This window comes from Onychostruthus taczanowskii, unplaced genomic scaffold (assembly GCF_017590055.1).
Source record: "Onychostruthus taczanowskii isolate IOZ18803 unplaced genomic scaffold, ASM1759005v1 scaffold5, whole genome shotgun sequence".
NCBI lineage: Eukaryota > Metazoa > Chordata > Aves > Passeriformes > Passeridae > Onychostruthus > Onychostruthus taczanowskii.
Window position 1 is genome coordinate 3,947,863 of NW_024502568.1, and position 15,279 is coordinate 3,963,141.

Below are 15,279 nucleotides of genomic sequence, written 5' to 3' on the forward strand. Positions count from 1 at the left end.
TCTTATGCACAAATGTAGGATTTACACCAATTCTGCATTTTTTGAACCAATGCATGTGCACAATAAACCAACATGGTACACCAAAAAGTCTCTAGAAAACTGTATGAGTTCTTACACTATTTGTAAATTAGTTGCTGGTAACAATATTTAGACTGGTAATTGAAAGCATTTTCTAAGTATTCTGGATGGGTAAGCTACACCAACATACTGATATACATTTGACAATATTTCTGTGCTGAGAAAAACTTAAAAATACATCTGTCACCACGTGCACAAATGAAAAACCAGAACATTTTGTTCAAACCTTACTGTTTTAAAATAAAATTATGACCAAATAGTTTGAAATTAAACTTAATTTTGAACACTTACAGGTAAATGAGTAAAAACTTGAAACGTGCTTCTTAAAAAGTTGATTAGGTCCATTAAGTATCCACTGGCTCTTCCATCTGACTCAGACATTGTCCAATCATAATCAGCAATCTGAATAAATTCATCTATTTTTTGGTTAAGTTTTGTATATATTTCTCCTTCTGCAGCATGTCTTGCATCCTGAAAAAAAAAAGTGTGCAATTCTTGTCAGAATTATAAAATATTATTAAATGCAGATAAAATTATATCCATCAACAAAACTGCAGTCTTGTATTTTTCTTAGATTAAAAAATATTTCATTGAACTTGGTACTTTAATGTACTTTAAAAACCACCTTAAATTCTGCCTTACAAATTTAGCAACCCTGACACAAAGTCGATTTTTCTTTTAAAAAGAAAATAATAAAAGAACCCAATAATTTTGTCTTATGGACAGAGGTGAAGCAATCATATGATTTTTATGCAATTACTGTCTTTAAGCTGCACATATGAAGAATACTCATAATTTTTCATCCTCCTTTAAATATCCTGATCATCACATACCATGATGCAGAGCACTCCTCTACTTTCTCTTACTTTTGTTCTGCCACACTCTGGATTGTACTTTTTGGAACAGCAAAGTCCTGCATTTACTGTGAGCTGAGTTTACCACATTGTCTCTGCCTCATTTGTACAGGGGACATCCTCAGAAATCCAGCAGGATCTAGGAGCAGGTGCTTGTGTGTGTGCTGCTGGAAAGTTGAGCTTTTGCCAGCCTGGAGTTTGAAGATATCGAGATCTTTCTAATTTGGGCTTGACATAAAATTATCTTAACTGATATGGAGAAATAATTCAAGCAGGACTTCTGATTTAAACCAAATGGATCAGTTGTTTAAGGTTTTTAGAGAGTAAAAATAGCCTGATAATTGCAAGTGTAATACACTGAAGTAATAAAAAAGCAGATGAAACTCCCATCACTACTTTCCTCTAGAAGAAAGCAATCCAAAAAACATGGCATTTGAGAAAAGCATAAATAAGAACTGCAAAAAGAAAAAATAAAAATATTCACATTTATCTGTGCTTTAAGGTGTCCTCACATTGAGTGTGCCAAATTTAGTCTTCAATCAGGCCCTAGGCTGAAAGGCACTCTAGGAGTAAGCAAGAAAGTATGTGGTCCTGCCATAAATAAGTATCAAAGTATGATTCCCTAAAAATAGCATTTTTACTGTCAAACCAACTTGAGAAAGGCTCCACTGAACAGCTCTCCAAATCCAACATGCAAGAATCAGGCAACCTGTCATCATGTCAAAGGAGTATGTGGATATCCACAATTTTGTAGATGGCAATGACTAAGAAAGTTTCAATTAAATTCAATTCTACATATAACGTTTCTAATTAACAATGAAACCTCAGTTACAACAATTTATAATGATGGGACTTGCAAATATATCTGCCTAGGCTTAGAGAAAAATTTCTTAATTTTTTTTTTTGTTTGTTTTGTTTTTTTTTTTTTTGTTTTTAATCCAAGTCATTCATGGAGTGGTTGTATTACCTTTGACAATTAAAATTATTTTCTGGCAATGGCAAGACTAGTCCTTCTGGTTTTGTCTTGCATTAAAAAAATACTGTGTAGATGTAAAAGCTCATCTCACGGAATGTAAACGTGACCAATGCTCCTAATAAAAGGAGACTTTGGACCACTCTGAAAGAATGGAGGTGACACAATTTGCCACTAGGAGATGAATTTAGTAACAGTAGAACATACCAAACTCTGTGAGGGCCCAGCTGGGGAACTGTGAGCAGTTTTTCATTACAATAGAAAGGGAAAAAAAGAGGGATTAAGAAGAAATTAACAAGAAAAGAATTTTCCACTATAATTGGAGAACGTTGTGCTAACAAGTTCTCCAGGCAAGTAGACAGGAGAGAAGCCACACACACAAAAAGCCCTTCTGTTTGTCAGCATTTATCCCGCATTTTTCCGAAATGCAAACTCGCTAAGAACAGACAGTACTGAATCCCTCCAACAGAACTTAGTTTGTAGGAGTATTAAACATAACTGCTAAACAGCATAAGCAATCTACAAAAAATATAATGCAACTTGCAAATGCACTTATTAACAAATTTTAAGGATAAAGAGTATCTCACCTCTTACTGAAATCAAAGACTATGGCTGTGTTAAGTGGTTTTGAATGCATGTTTGATTGGTAAAAAGATAATGAATTGCCCTTAGAGGAAAATAGCTACAGATAAACAAATTCCAAGACACACATGCACTACTGGTACACAACAAGCAAACTAGGCACCCTAGACCAAAATCAGTAAAACTGCTGGAAGGGCAATGGTAACCAACAACAGTTGCCAGGCCACAACCTTTCTGTCCTGCCTTATGCACTAATCCTTAGGAAAACAAGCAACAGCTAGTGGGAGAATTGTTAGCTATCAACTGGAAATATGAAGTGTCTTGCAATTATCCCACCTCATCCACCTTTTAACATCTATGCCAGAGGGTATATTACAGTAGGATAGACTACATATTGCAACAAGAGATAAAACGAATTGCAGAAAAGAGAACTCTCTTAATAGGATTAATTCTCTTTATCCCATACATACAAGAAATCATTCTCCTTTGTTTCAGTTTGAACACCAAACACCTAACACGAAATACCTAAAGTTCAAGTTGCAGATGCTGTAGAATCCCTGATGACTTTTACTTTTGTTTTGTGGTTTAAATTTCAAAAAATCCTAGAATAATTTTAGTTCGAGTGCTAGTTGCTAATACTTCTTTTCTACTAATACTTACACCCTTTGAAAATACATCACAAAATAATTCTATTGTAGAATGAAAAATAGACACAAACATTTCAGATTAAGGTAGCTGTTTTGCTTGATTGCATTCAGAAAAAGGGAGAAGTTAGACAAACTGGAACTTGATCTAGTAAAAGCTTCTGGTGAAGTACTGCCATTTTACAACTTAATAAAAAATGCACTTGAAAGATAATATTGAGGTTTCTCATGCACTGACATATTCCAAATCATACTAATAACACAAAAATCCACTGTTCACCTACTCAGTGTTACAACTGAATGCTTAAGAGTTCAGAATTATTTTAGAGCCAACGATGAGAAGACAAGCAGCTTTGCTCTCACCCTTCTTGTTTTAAAATCCTTCATTTACATAACTTTTCAGACATAGTCATATAATGGATGAGATATACCATACCTTAAATGTAGAAAGTCCATAAAGTCTTGCAGTGTGAACAGTCAGTTGTGAAATATTTGTAATGTTAGATATAAAATCCTCAAGGTATTTACAGGCTTGCTCCAAGTGTGTTGTGTTTATGATGATTTGAACAAGCTACAAGAGACAAAACATTCTTGTAAAAATCTTTTTATATCAGCCATTGTCATTTAATTTTGTAGATGGTTACTTCTTCCAGGAACAATGCTACTAGAAATTAATTTCAATATTTCAGGTTAACACCTATTTCCTGTTAGTTTTCACGTTTGCTTTCAAATACCACTAAGGAGTAATAATGTAGCTTAAATACAAATTATGCCATTTCAAAAACAAATATTTGAGACACCTACTTAATGAAATAAATCCAGCTGATATTTTAGAATTAAAAAAGGGAAAAGAAAGGAAAATATATTGCTGAAATAAAAAATTTAACGGCACTAATTTGTGCCATTTGATTTTTTTTTTTAATTTACTGCTCTTAAAAAGTCACAACACTGTCTGCAGAATGATGCATTCAAGAATATCTTATATTCCATTCCACTTTATTTTTTATAGAAAGAAACTCAACATTAGTGGTACTAACTGCTAGACAGAACACACAAATCATGCTCTGCATGTAAACAAAAGTGTATATCTCTTTGGTTTATTTCCTGCAACTTTCTGTCTATCATAAAAACCACAAAACTCTTTCATTGTCATGTCTCTCTCAAAAGGCATCCCTGGTCCCAGCTAGACCCAAGACTGTATTGTTCTTATGTATGTAACAGATATTGATGCTCTTTAAACTTATTTTCATTTTTAATTGTTAAACAAACACTACTTGATTTGCTCATACTGTTGTATCAATTTCTGTGTATCTACATTTACAAAAATAGTTTTAGCATGGATTGTTTTAAAACCCATAGTTCTGAATATGTGTTTCAAAACTTACCTCTGTTAAACCTATATGAGGTTTTTTAATTAGGTTCTGTAAACAACTACTTAGAGTTCTTGTAAGCAGCAAATTTGTAGATTTTCTGAGCATATCGTCTATTTCTGTTGAACTGGAAAAAAAAAAGTTTATTTTTATAATTATGCTGTACTTAAGAATACTTCAACAACAACACTTAATAATTTTAATTTCTTCCTGTCAGGAGAACTTTCAACGCTAAGAATTCTCTATGTGCATTTAAATTCCGATTGCTCCAAGTTTTCTGTGGTCTAGCAGGTAAAACACTCTTTCACCTACCAAATTATCCATTAACTGCATTTCAACACTGAAGCAAAATCTGTTATTTTTAGATTTTGGACATGTTTATTGACACAGATGTTAGTAAAGAGTAATTTGTGGGTTTTAATGAGTTACTAAGGAGGTCAACATGTGCTCATTAGTACGTGTAAATTATAAACAGTATCAATTAAGAATGTGTGAAAGGGAGTAATTTACATCTTGAACAGTGCAGAAGTGGGTGACAAGGCCACAAATACCTTCCAGATTTCAGATCTCTGAATTCTATTTTATCCAATTAAAACTAAGCTTTTGAAGGCCAAGAGAGGAAAGGAAATGGTGAATTGTGATGTTTTCCATCAGAAAAAGATGGCATAGGAGAGGGAATGAAAATGCAGAGAGCACATTTTGTTGCTAAGATGAGAAATCATTGCTAAGGAAACTCAAAGCACTGAGTAATGAAACAATAGGAAGTAATCATGGATGCTAAACAATTACTTCTGAAATGGTCAGTATCAAAGTATTCTTTTCAATCTACACGTGTTTTATTAAATAAATAAATTCCCTAGATAATTCAAACCGTCAATACTGTTTAAAGAACCCCAGCAGCGTTTTAAACTGTTTACCCCATCAAGCTACGCTCACCGATGCACATTATACAGTATATACATATCCACATATGGATAAATACATGCTACAGCAATGGGAATCATAGATTAAACAGACATGAAGAATTACATATGCAAATTATGAAACAAGCACAGCAAACGAGCAGACAAGAAAGTGTACCTTCATTTTAGTATATATATTTTTAGGTCACCTGAAAGTTACAAGCTACTTTACAGCCACATTCCTGACAGCTCAAGCTTACCTGCGGTGAAGTGACTCTGAAAACTTAAGGCTTGCATAAATAAATTCCTTCACCTGCATATAAATTTGAGGCACTGACTGAGACATTGGAAGCTTCTTTGGAAAGGATTGCTGAGGAAATAAGAGATCATACTGATTCCAACAAGAACTTGATACTAAACACAATAACTAGAAAGCCACTTAACATTATCAACATTTTAATCTATCTAAACCTTTTCTTATTTCCATCAAATACAAAGCTGCACATGTTGAGATGACTTCTACATCTGTTTAAAGAGCTTATAAGCAGAATAGAATTTTATCACTTATTTAAATTACAATAGTTTGGAGATTTTATATAATTCAAGACGCCCCAGCAGAAAGCAATTTACAAACATACATTAAAAAACAGGTCTCAAACTGCTTTTAATCTGAATGAATAATATAGATGTAAGTGGGATAAGATGTTCCAAAATACAATCTTTTTTTTCCCAAACAAAACAGTGCAAAAAAAAAAGTTTGAGAATTTCAACGCTTCTGGGATTCTCCAAGTATCTTGAGAATGCTTAGACTATTTTTCAAGGTTCACAAAACCAAGGCAGTTTGAATTATTTTCAGAAATTTGGATTAACATATAGGAAATAGTGGTAAGTTTACAATAATAACATCATGCTTCTTACTTCAATTTTAAGCTGATACTGTATTTGGGAGAAAAAAAGTTAATAAATTCTATTAAATCTACACAGTCTAAATAGGTATTTCTGCACTGAACACATAATTTTTGCCATTTACAAAAAATTATTTTTCTGTTTATGACTAATGCATGAGAAAAATAATCAATACCTGGTATCATCCATGAATAATTCAATTTCTCTTTAGGAAAAAAGCATCCATCAACAACAGCCAAAGCTGTGTAGTAATCATACATATATGTATAGCAGATGAAACGATTTAGTAGAAAATAAGAATTTCTGCATTTTATTAGCAAAATATGCCATGCTAAATAGTATCTAGGGTATAGTATATTTCCAATACTGTAAGAGATTTCCATTCTATTTAACTTATTTTAGTACTATAATGGCTAAGTAATTTAATTTGATTGAGGAATGCATCCAGAAAGCACTCTGCAATCTCATTCAAAAATCAGCATAAAAACCTCCTTTAATTTTTCATCTTCATTGCAACACTGTTAATGACATGCAGCTGTTACAATTACTGGCAAATCCCTGCAACCACACAATGAAAACAGCTTTGCGCTTTAGCAGGTATCTGTAGCAATGGATCTTGTATAAAACAGCTTCCCCCTACAGCAGTTACTCCCACTCTCATGTGGTTCTTAGACTTAGTGCCCCTCTACAGACTCCATCATGAGCTTTTATTTCTTCACTGGTATTTCTAAAATCATACTTGATTAGCAGAACAGGTTAATCACCTTTCTGTGAAGGTCATTTCTACAGAATCTGTAGTGAAAGAATGGTCGAGGCTACAAAAGGACCTCCTACTGCAGTACTATTACAGCAGAATTATTCACAGTCCCTTTATGTTTATTTTGCTCCACATGCTCAAACACAAATATTTAAATTAAAAGTGAAATACAGAAATCGTTGTCTCTAACCAATCTCTATTTTATATGTATTTTTTCAATACAACAGCACATACTGAGTAATAAAACACAAGCTGCAACAAAATTTAGCTAAAGACAGATTGCTTTATAATTACATAAGGACATTATCAATTAAACTCTATTATTAATTTGTTTACAAAACAATGGGTTTCATTATTCACTCAAACATCTGAGCAAATGACTCAACCTTTCATTTTCATATTTACTTATGACTAGATAATTACACACAGAGGAGGTGATTAAGCCGCTTAATCGACCTAGCTTTTCAAATTTTAATTGGTTTTTAATCATAGAAATCATTACTGTCCCCAGTGTCTTCAACTGCATTTCCACAACCTTTAATAACATAAAAGTTTCCCTTACCTTATCAAGTTCTGGATCTTGAAAAGGAAATTTGCTTATAACAATTCTGTATTCCTCTTCATTTGCTACAGGGATAGGGCTGTAGTTGTCTGCTTCAAAAATATCCCTGGTGAGTAAGTGAAGTGACAAAAATTTGGACATGTAATTTATAATACTTTTTAGTGTTAAAATGTGTAAATAAATATAAGTTTTACCACCACACTTAGGTCTGCATCTTCAAAAAGTTTGAGGAACTTTACACATCCCAAGTATTTCTGATTACTTTGGAAATACTTCATATATCTTAACTCTTTACAGTATGTTAAATCATAGAGGAAAAAAATACCCAGAACTGTATTCATATGTGCTTAATACAGCAAAGGAACCTTAGAGCAACTAATCCACTCCAGAATAAACCATAACATACCTACTGATTAAGAAAACCTGCCTTTTCCTACACTAAAGCTGATATTCAGAGTGTCTCACTCTGGCACCAGAGCTACATACGGTCAACAGAGATGACTGAGAGAACTTCAAGCAGGATATGGCCATGGCATTGTTTGGGCACCCTCTGCACTTCTGTACTAGTCAAATGTCTATAACAGAGGCACAGAGAACTTGATGTCTCTTCTTCTAATTTGTAGTCACATGTGATGAATATCTTTGTCCTAACCAACCTGAAATTCATACACAACACCCGAATTCACAAATTTTTTCTGAATTACATCATAAAAACTTGAACTCAAACAAGAACAATAGATGCAATACAAAAGGCACAACTATTCTGATATACTAACCTGAACAATCCAGACCACTTTTTAAGAAGTGTTTCATTGTATTGGTCTCTAATTTCAAATAAAAGATCAAATAGTCGGTTCACAGGAAAACCATAGCCCTAAAGGATGAAAATGAAGAAGGAATCATTCAAGATCGTTCAGTTCCTATCACAACACTTCAGAAGTCTGAGGTAAGACTTAGATTCAATCTTATCACCTCTATAGCACAAATTATAGTACTTTTAGCACACTAGTACATGTTGATTTATTAAAATTTCAACAAAGTATTTTTCCTGTGCATTGGAAAATGTGCCCCATTTCCCCTTGTTTGTTAAAAACTGCAAGAATACTTTCCAATGAAAGTCTTTCAGCTAAAGAGCTAATGACAACTAGAATGCTATTCTTTTTCATGATGAGAAGTAAAGCATTTTTGAAAGACAAGAGTGTACACAAATTACAAAACTAGCACTAATTTTGCACAGATATGAATAATTGATGCTTGCTGGATAGCCCAGAACACATATGTTCAGTTCATAATACTGAATATGAGGACCTAAGGCAAGAAATACATTTTTTTAATACTACTGTGCAATTTTGGGTTTGATTTGTATATATTCATGAAAACACAAACATTGCATTCTGCTAAAGTTAAAATCTGACTACAAGAATTACAGGTAAATTAATAATACAGTATGTACCTGCAAAGTATCAGCAAATACTACAATGAGATTCTTCAGTTCCAGAACAAGGTCAGGATCACTGCAATATGACTGAAAGTGACAAATTCTGGTTTTATTAAAAGGATTTAAAATATGGAACATACATTTTCAAAGAACAGTATCAGAAGTTAAACTCTCCAGCCTTAGTGAAAAACAATTTAGACTTGTCTGTCTTTACTTAGTCCAGCTACATTAAATTTAAATTGGATGATAAAAAGGTCAAGACATTAAGTTGTTTACTAAATGACTGAAACCGAAACTTGATTTTTAGAGTAGAGTCATACAACTAAGGCTTTCACCTCAGCTTCACTATTTGAAATACTGGATAAAGTAAAAAAAAAATTCTTTTAAAATAATTTAGAGCTGCATGAGAATACAGTATTGGTGGAAGACAATATACACCTCAGCATACTTTATTAAAAGGAAGGGTATGATTTATTTATCTAAACATTTGTCTTCAGTAGGATGATGTTATAGAGATTCTGATTGAACTTGGTTTGATGGGAGTTATGCATACAGAGAAGAAATAGTGACCAAGAACACAACAAGACTTCCAAGAGTTCTTTAGAGGTTACATTACTTTCAACCTTTAAATTATCATATTCTTATATAGCTGTATAAATCCACATGGAGACAATTAACTAGCAAAGTATTTCGCTTTAAAAAATGCTGGATGAATGCATCTCAATAATCCTCCCAAAAGAAGTAAAAAAGTATCTCATGTACCACTAATGCTAATAAAGGTCCCATGATAACTATGGCTGCAATCTCAACTTTTTCCCCATTTTTCCCCAGGATATATGAAATATAAAATATTTCTTGAATTAAAGATCAATTTTAATAAAAACAAAAAACAACATTGCATAAAGGAAATGCTGCTAGCAAACATTCAAAAGGGAAGGATAAAGTTCTTGCATTTTTTCTGACAGTAAAAGTTACACCAACAGTAAACTCTGAAGCAATTTATTATCAGTCAGTCTGAGTGAACAATGTGTATTCCACTGGTTTTTCCACAGAGGAATAAGAGCGAGCATCCAGCATTACTGCAGCAAAGGTAGGAATATAACTTTAGGAGACACACTTGAATGCACTGAAATACCCAAGTGATACAGAATTTTTCTAATACCTTTACTTCAACATAAACATAACATGACTATAGCATTGAAGAGAGAGCTGCAAGGGTTTTGCTGGTGGAGTTTATTTTGGAAACACAGCATTTGGAATGATAATTAGGAACTATTTCCTGGTGGTGCTTTCAGTGCTGAACTATTCAATCTGATCTAATGAAGAGGTCAGTTGAGACTAATGAGGAAGGATTGCAATAATAACAGCAGATTAACTCTGCATATTCTAAACTGCTGGACTAAGAGAAGGTTTGGAAGACCCAGTGAGTTGTAAATCAGTGGAGGATTATGCAAATAGCCCATGGCTGCGGATCACAGCCTGATACTGTTGGGAAAAACAAAAGCTTGGCAGGCTCCCTCCCAAATCTGAGCAATTTTTAATCACAAGAAGAAGAACACATGAGGTGTAATTTTTCACTTTGCTGCTATCCCAGCTTTAAATACACAGAGCTCTGAAGTAAGAGGATTTAAACTGCAATACTGATAAGGCTTCTCACTTACTGAATGTGTTCTAAGAACAGCAATGATCTTGGAAAGGGCCATGTTCCAGAGTTCATCAGTGTATGTCCTGGTTACCAGTCCTTGGGTTACATGTAAAATGTGGTCTTCTACTACAAAGAAACTAGAACAAAATAATACTTAAATTATTAAGCTGTTTCTAATATTAGAGCAAATACTACTTTTCACACCCAAGCATAGCTAAAACCCTCCCCACTGGAACAGAGACACTTCAGTAGGTTTGGTGTTGTGCTCCACCAATAATGAAGTAAAAATGTAAAGTTTGTTTTGTGCCATCTGGAGCCCAGGCTGCTGGAGGGTCCTTGTAGGGCACAGTGCTGGTAGGATCTGGATGCTCCTTCCTGCTCAGATCCTGCAATAACCACCCACATGATTTTTGCAGAAACTGAGTCTTGCAGAAGAAAGTTCTTGGACAATAGGAGAATACAGGCTGAATTAAGAACCAACACAGTAAAACTGAAACAAATTTTCATTCAGAAAACTTACCCCACAATTTGACTGAAGTATCTTCTATAGCCTTCTACTGTTTCATGCTTTCAATGAAAAAGAAAACAAGTTCAGGAACAAAACTACCACTAGGCATTAGCTTCAACTCAGATCAATGTAAAACTGAAAGTATTGATTACCATGCTTGACTGTGGCTGCAGAACTAATCTTGCTTGTTTCCTCCTTTGTTTTCTGTAGTAATTTTCAAATATTTCTCCATCACCCTAAAAAAGACATAAGAAGTCAAAAAAAGAATATTGTCTCAGTGTGAAAAACGCCCTTCTTAATTTAATGGTAGAGTTGTCTTAAACTAAGCACATATTTTGCATTTATTCCCATGTAAACCTCCAGCTGACACCAGCAAAGTTTTGCATGCATGAAATACACAGAAATTACCTTTTTCTGTAGAGAAACTTACAGCCTGTACTGTAAATAGGAATTTTGCTCACATGCCTAGATTTTGCCAAACAACACCATGCATTTAAACAGTATGTCCGTTTTTAAACTACAACTTTCACAGTATATTAATATTCATAGACGAGGCATATTGCCTTTTACTGTATAATTGAAACTCATTGTCTCCTAAAATATTTCTCTAGGTTATTCAAGAAAGTAACTGCATTATAAAATCATTACAAAAATAACTCTGTGAATATATGACACATCTGAACACTTAACTGCATTAGCTTTGCCTGAGGAAAGACACACATGAGATTTACTGAATATTTGCTTATGCTCTTTGGATTTATAATGGGTGTGGATTTAGATTTTTTTTTCCTATCACAATCCTCAAAAATACAATACCTTCTGTGCCTAAAGATTATGAATTCCGTCCTGTGTGAAATTAGAATATTTTCTACAATTTTGTAGCAGAGACAGAATTCATTAAGAACATAACACTTGCTGCAAGATCCTTATTATAGAAATGAAAAGCCATCTGGTATCAACTCCCCTTCTTTGCCATCATCAAGTTCTCTAAACTTAACACAAGGTAAATGAGAAGGACTCCCAAAAGTTGCTAATGCACAACTCTAGATTATGCTATCTGTGCTTATTAAGGAAATTATGCTGGCAGGAAATACAGAAGTCTACATCAACAACCCTTTTTGATATCAGGGAGCACTCCAAGTTGTTTTCTGTCTCCAGTAAATTTAGTGTAGATACCAGTATTAAGGCAAACATGCATATTTTACATATACACTTAAAAACAGCTAGGTAGTAATAAATGAGTTCTGGAGTGTCCTTTATTATGCATACAAAAGAAGACATGAGCTCATGCCCTGAGTACCCACACCCATCTCAGCTGGTTCATCCAGAATTACTAACACAAGAAGCAATACACATTTGCCTGTTTGGGAACTATTAAGAGTATTAAAAATGTGAAAATGAATATGTCACTTCAAAAATTTGAGTATCTTTTTAAGGTCACTTTAACACATACCAGAACAGAGTAGATGTGCAAACACCTGTAGACTGGAGAAAAGTCTACAAGATCTTGGGCAGTTAAAACCTGAAGAAGGAAAGGAAAAAGAAGAGTATATAAAACATATAAGCATATAATCTGCAAAATGGATATATAACCAACAGAACTTGTCTACGTAATGACTCAAAAATGGATGCCTTCTATTGGAAAACAATAAAACAATTGCTCCAATCTCTACTCCTTTTGCATTACAGTCATAGATTTTATTTCCGTTACAATACCACACTCCTTTCTCTGTGTTTCCAGAGCATCAGATTTAAAGGTCTAAATACTCAGTGTTTTATTCAATTTAGGAATACTGAGTATTTGACAGATGAAAGAGTTCTTACCCAAGCTGATGTCCTCAACACCAAAATGCAGAATTTCACAACACCAGAATATTCTATTGGGTCAAATAACACTAACAGTAAGGAGGTAACGTACGACATAAGGTGCAACTGAATTCCAGAATAACTCAAAGTGCTGTGCAACTGAATGTCCTCAAACATAATGCAACTAATACTTTAGCACTAATTTTTCACCCTAAAACACTGATCTGGACTGGTACACCTTTAAGGTGTTCTGTACATTTTTCTAACCAATGTTAACCATCTAAAGAAAGTGTAAAGACAGTGTGTTTTGTTCAATAAACCCACAAAATTCACTTTAAATAAGATGAACTGATTTAGTACAAAGTTACCTCTTCTTCATGTTCATCCTCATCTTCAAATGTTCGCTTCAATGTGATTTCATTCTTGGATTCCAAAATCCTGTTTCTACCTAAATGCATATTCCGACCATAGTTCACATTATTCTGCTTCTGAAGAGCAGTACTAAAGGTTTTCTGCTGTTGTGCCTGTTTTAAGAGTAGAATCAATTAAGAGGCATGCAATTCAAATTTCATATTGATGAGTATATGCTAGAACATGAAAAGCAGGTGGTGCAATTGAATTCACATCAGTATAACTGCAAGGTGCACGCATACCCTCAGCCTACAGCAGTGATTTTGTCTTTAATCAGTTTGGAATGATAAAGGAATTCAACAGTGAATCCTGCATAACTTTTCCCTAATCCCAAGAATAACATTTTAAGGGCAGAAAGTTTTTTTTAGATCGATCTCTAATTTTCCCGATCATAAATTGCAGAGTCAATATTTAAATTAAGTACAGGTATCTGAGTTCCCAGATACTTTTTTGCTGTCTTCAGTTAAGTCTAAGCAAGCAGTCAGCTGCAGAAGTCAAAGGCACTACATTGCCCTTACTATTGAAGGCAGCACAGCATAACACTGCAATTAAGTTTCACTTATAATAATCAATGCTGCATTTTACAAGAACCTTAGATAACAAAATGGCAACCCAACCCGAATTTTGTCGACAAGAAGTCAAATGAAAACCTTGTTTGCTCTCTGAATAAATGTTAACAGCATTAACTGTTTTAAAGCTTGCCTAGCAGTAGTGCTCTCAAGTGGCAGACTATTTTGTGATGGAGCAAGGCCTCCAGCTGTCTCAGTCTCCTTCTGGCTCTTACCTCAGTCCTCTGTATGAGTAGCACTTTAGAGAGAACTAGGCAGTTATCTCAACACTTCTTTTGTCTAATTCATCCAGGCAGCTGGCCAGATAGGCTGCTCTTTGTTTTGGTAGAGTAGCTACTGAGATACAGACTGCGCAGGAGCTGACTACTCAAAGTACTTCATAATTTCTTGAAACCTGAAATATACATCAAGCATCTCTCCTTCCTTTCTCAGGGAGGAAACTACTTCTTGTCTAGGGCACTGATAGAAACCACACAACATGCTTGTCTTTCACAGCTCACCACCTTTACTCAGAGGTGGGATGTAATTTGAGACTAATGAAACTGAAATGTTCAATAAACAAGAGGACTGAAGTCATTCTGTTTGGCTGGCTTACCTGTTTCATGGCAGTTTCCCCAATTCTGTCAGAATGCTTTCGAATACTCTCTAAGAAATCCTTCAGATCTGACATGGATATTTCTTTTATTTCTTCACGCAGCTTTGGAAGATTTTCCATCATTATCTGGCAAAAGCGGTATTGGCTAACTCTAGGAAGATACAGGTTTTCCAGCTGCTCCATTGTTTTCAAAGCAGAATAGTATCTACAAAGATATTAAAATAAAATTATGTAGCTTCTTATAAAAAGTTGGTAAAATAATTTATCAAATATATATATCAATATCACACATGGAATCAATATGCATCTAATTCATTTACTCTATTTTTAGAAAAAGGTCATCCATATAATGCTTTAGTTTGAAAGAAAACCAGAGTGGCTCAGCCAAGTCAAAACTGTAAGTTGGCTCCTACGGTATTAACTGTTCTGATCAATAGTCTAACTACCCTGGACTGTCAATCTGCATCCTGCAGAATGGAGACACTGAAGCCATAGCCATTATCTTCCCTTCTAGATTGGAATGATTTGGGGATTTTTTTATGATTTGGGTTTTTTTCTGAAACAAATCACCCAACATTGCAGTATACACGCCAGACAATGAAAAAAATCATGAAAAAGCATGCCTGCAGGTATCTGCTATCTTCAGGTAAATGTGAGCACATGCACACATCTACACCCA

General features: G+C 34.2%; 1 protein-coding gene across 5 annotated transcripts in view; it reads right to left on the reverse strand.

The window, feature by feature from the left end:
* EXOC6 (exocyst complex component 6) overlaps positions 1–15,279 on the reverse strand; it is an 85,519-nt gene that overhangs the window by 40,373 nt on the left and 29,867 nt on the right. For all 5 annotated transcript variants that reach the window (XR_005953459.1, XM_041415364.1, XM_041415363.1 and 2 more), the window contains exons 6-18: positions 14,601–14,805; positions 13,394–13,549; positions 12,673–12,741; positions 11,372–11,455; positions 11,232–11,278; positions 10,728–10,848; positions 9,082–9,153; positions 8,405–8,502; positions 7,629–7,734; positions 5,664–5,773; positions 4,517–4,628; positions 3,568–3,702; positions 370–549 (exon numbers count right to left, since the gene is read on the reverse strand). Coding sequence is in view for 4 of the 5 variants with exons in the window: in XM_041415364.1 (XP_041271298.1) it covers positions 370–549; positions 3,568–3,702; positions 4,517–4,628; positions 5,664–5,773; positions 7,629–7,734; positions 8,405–8,502; positions 9,082–9,153; positions 10,728–10,848; positions 11,232–11,278; positions 11,372–11,455; positions 12,673–12,741; positions 13,394–13,549; positions 14,601–14,805 (1,495 nt within the window). In the remaining variant the exon portion in view is untranslated. The remainder of the gene's footprint in view (positions 1–369; positions 550–3,567; positions 3,703–4,516; positions 4,629–5,663; positions 5,774–7,628; positions 7,735–8,404; positions 8,503–9,081; positions 9,154–10,727; positions 10,849–11,231; positions 11,279–11,371; positions 11,456–12,672; positions 12,742–13,393; positions 13,550–14,600; positions 14,806–15,279) is intronic.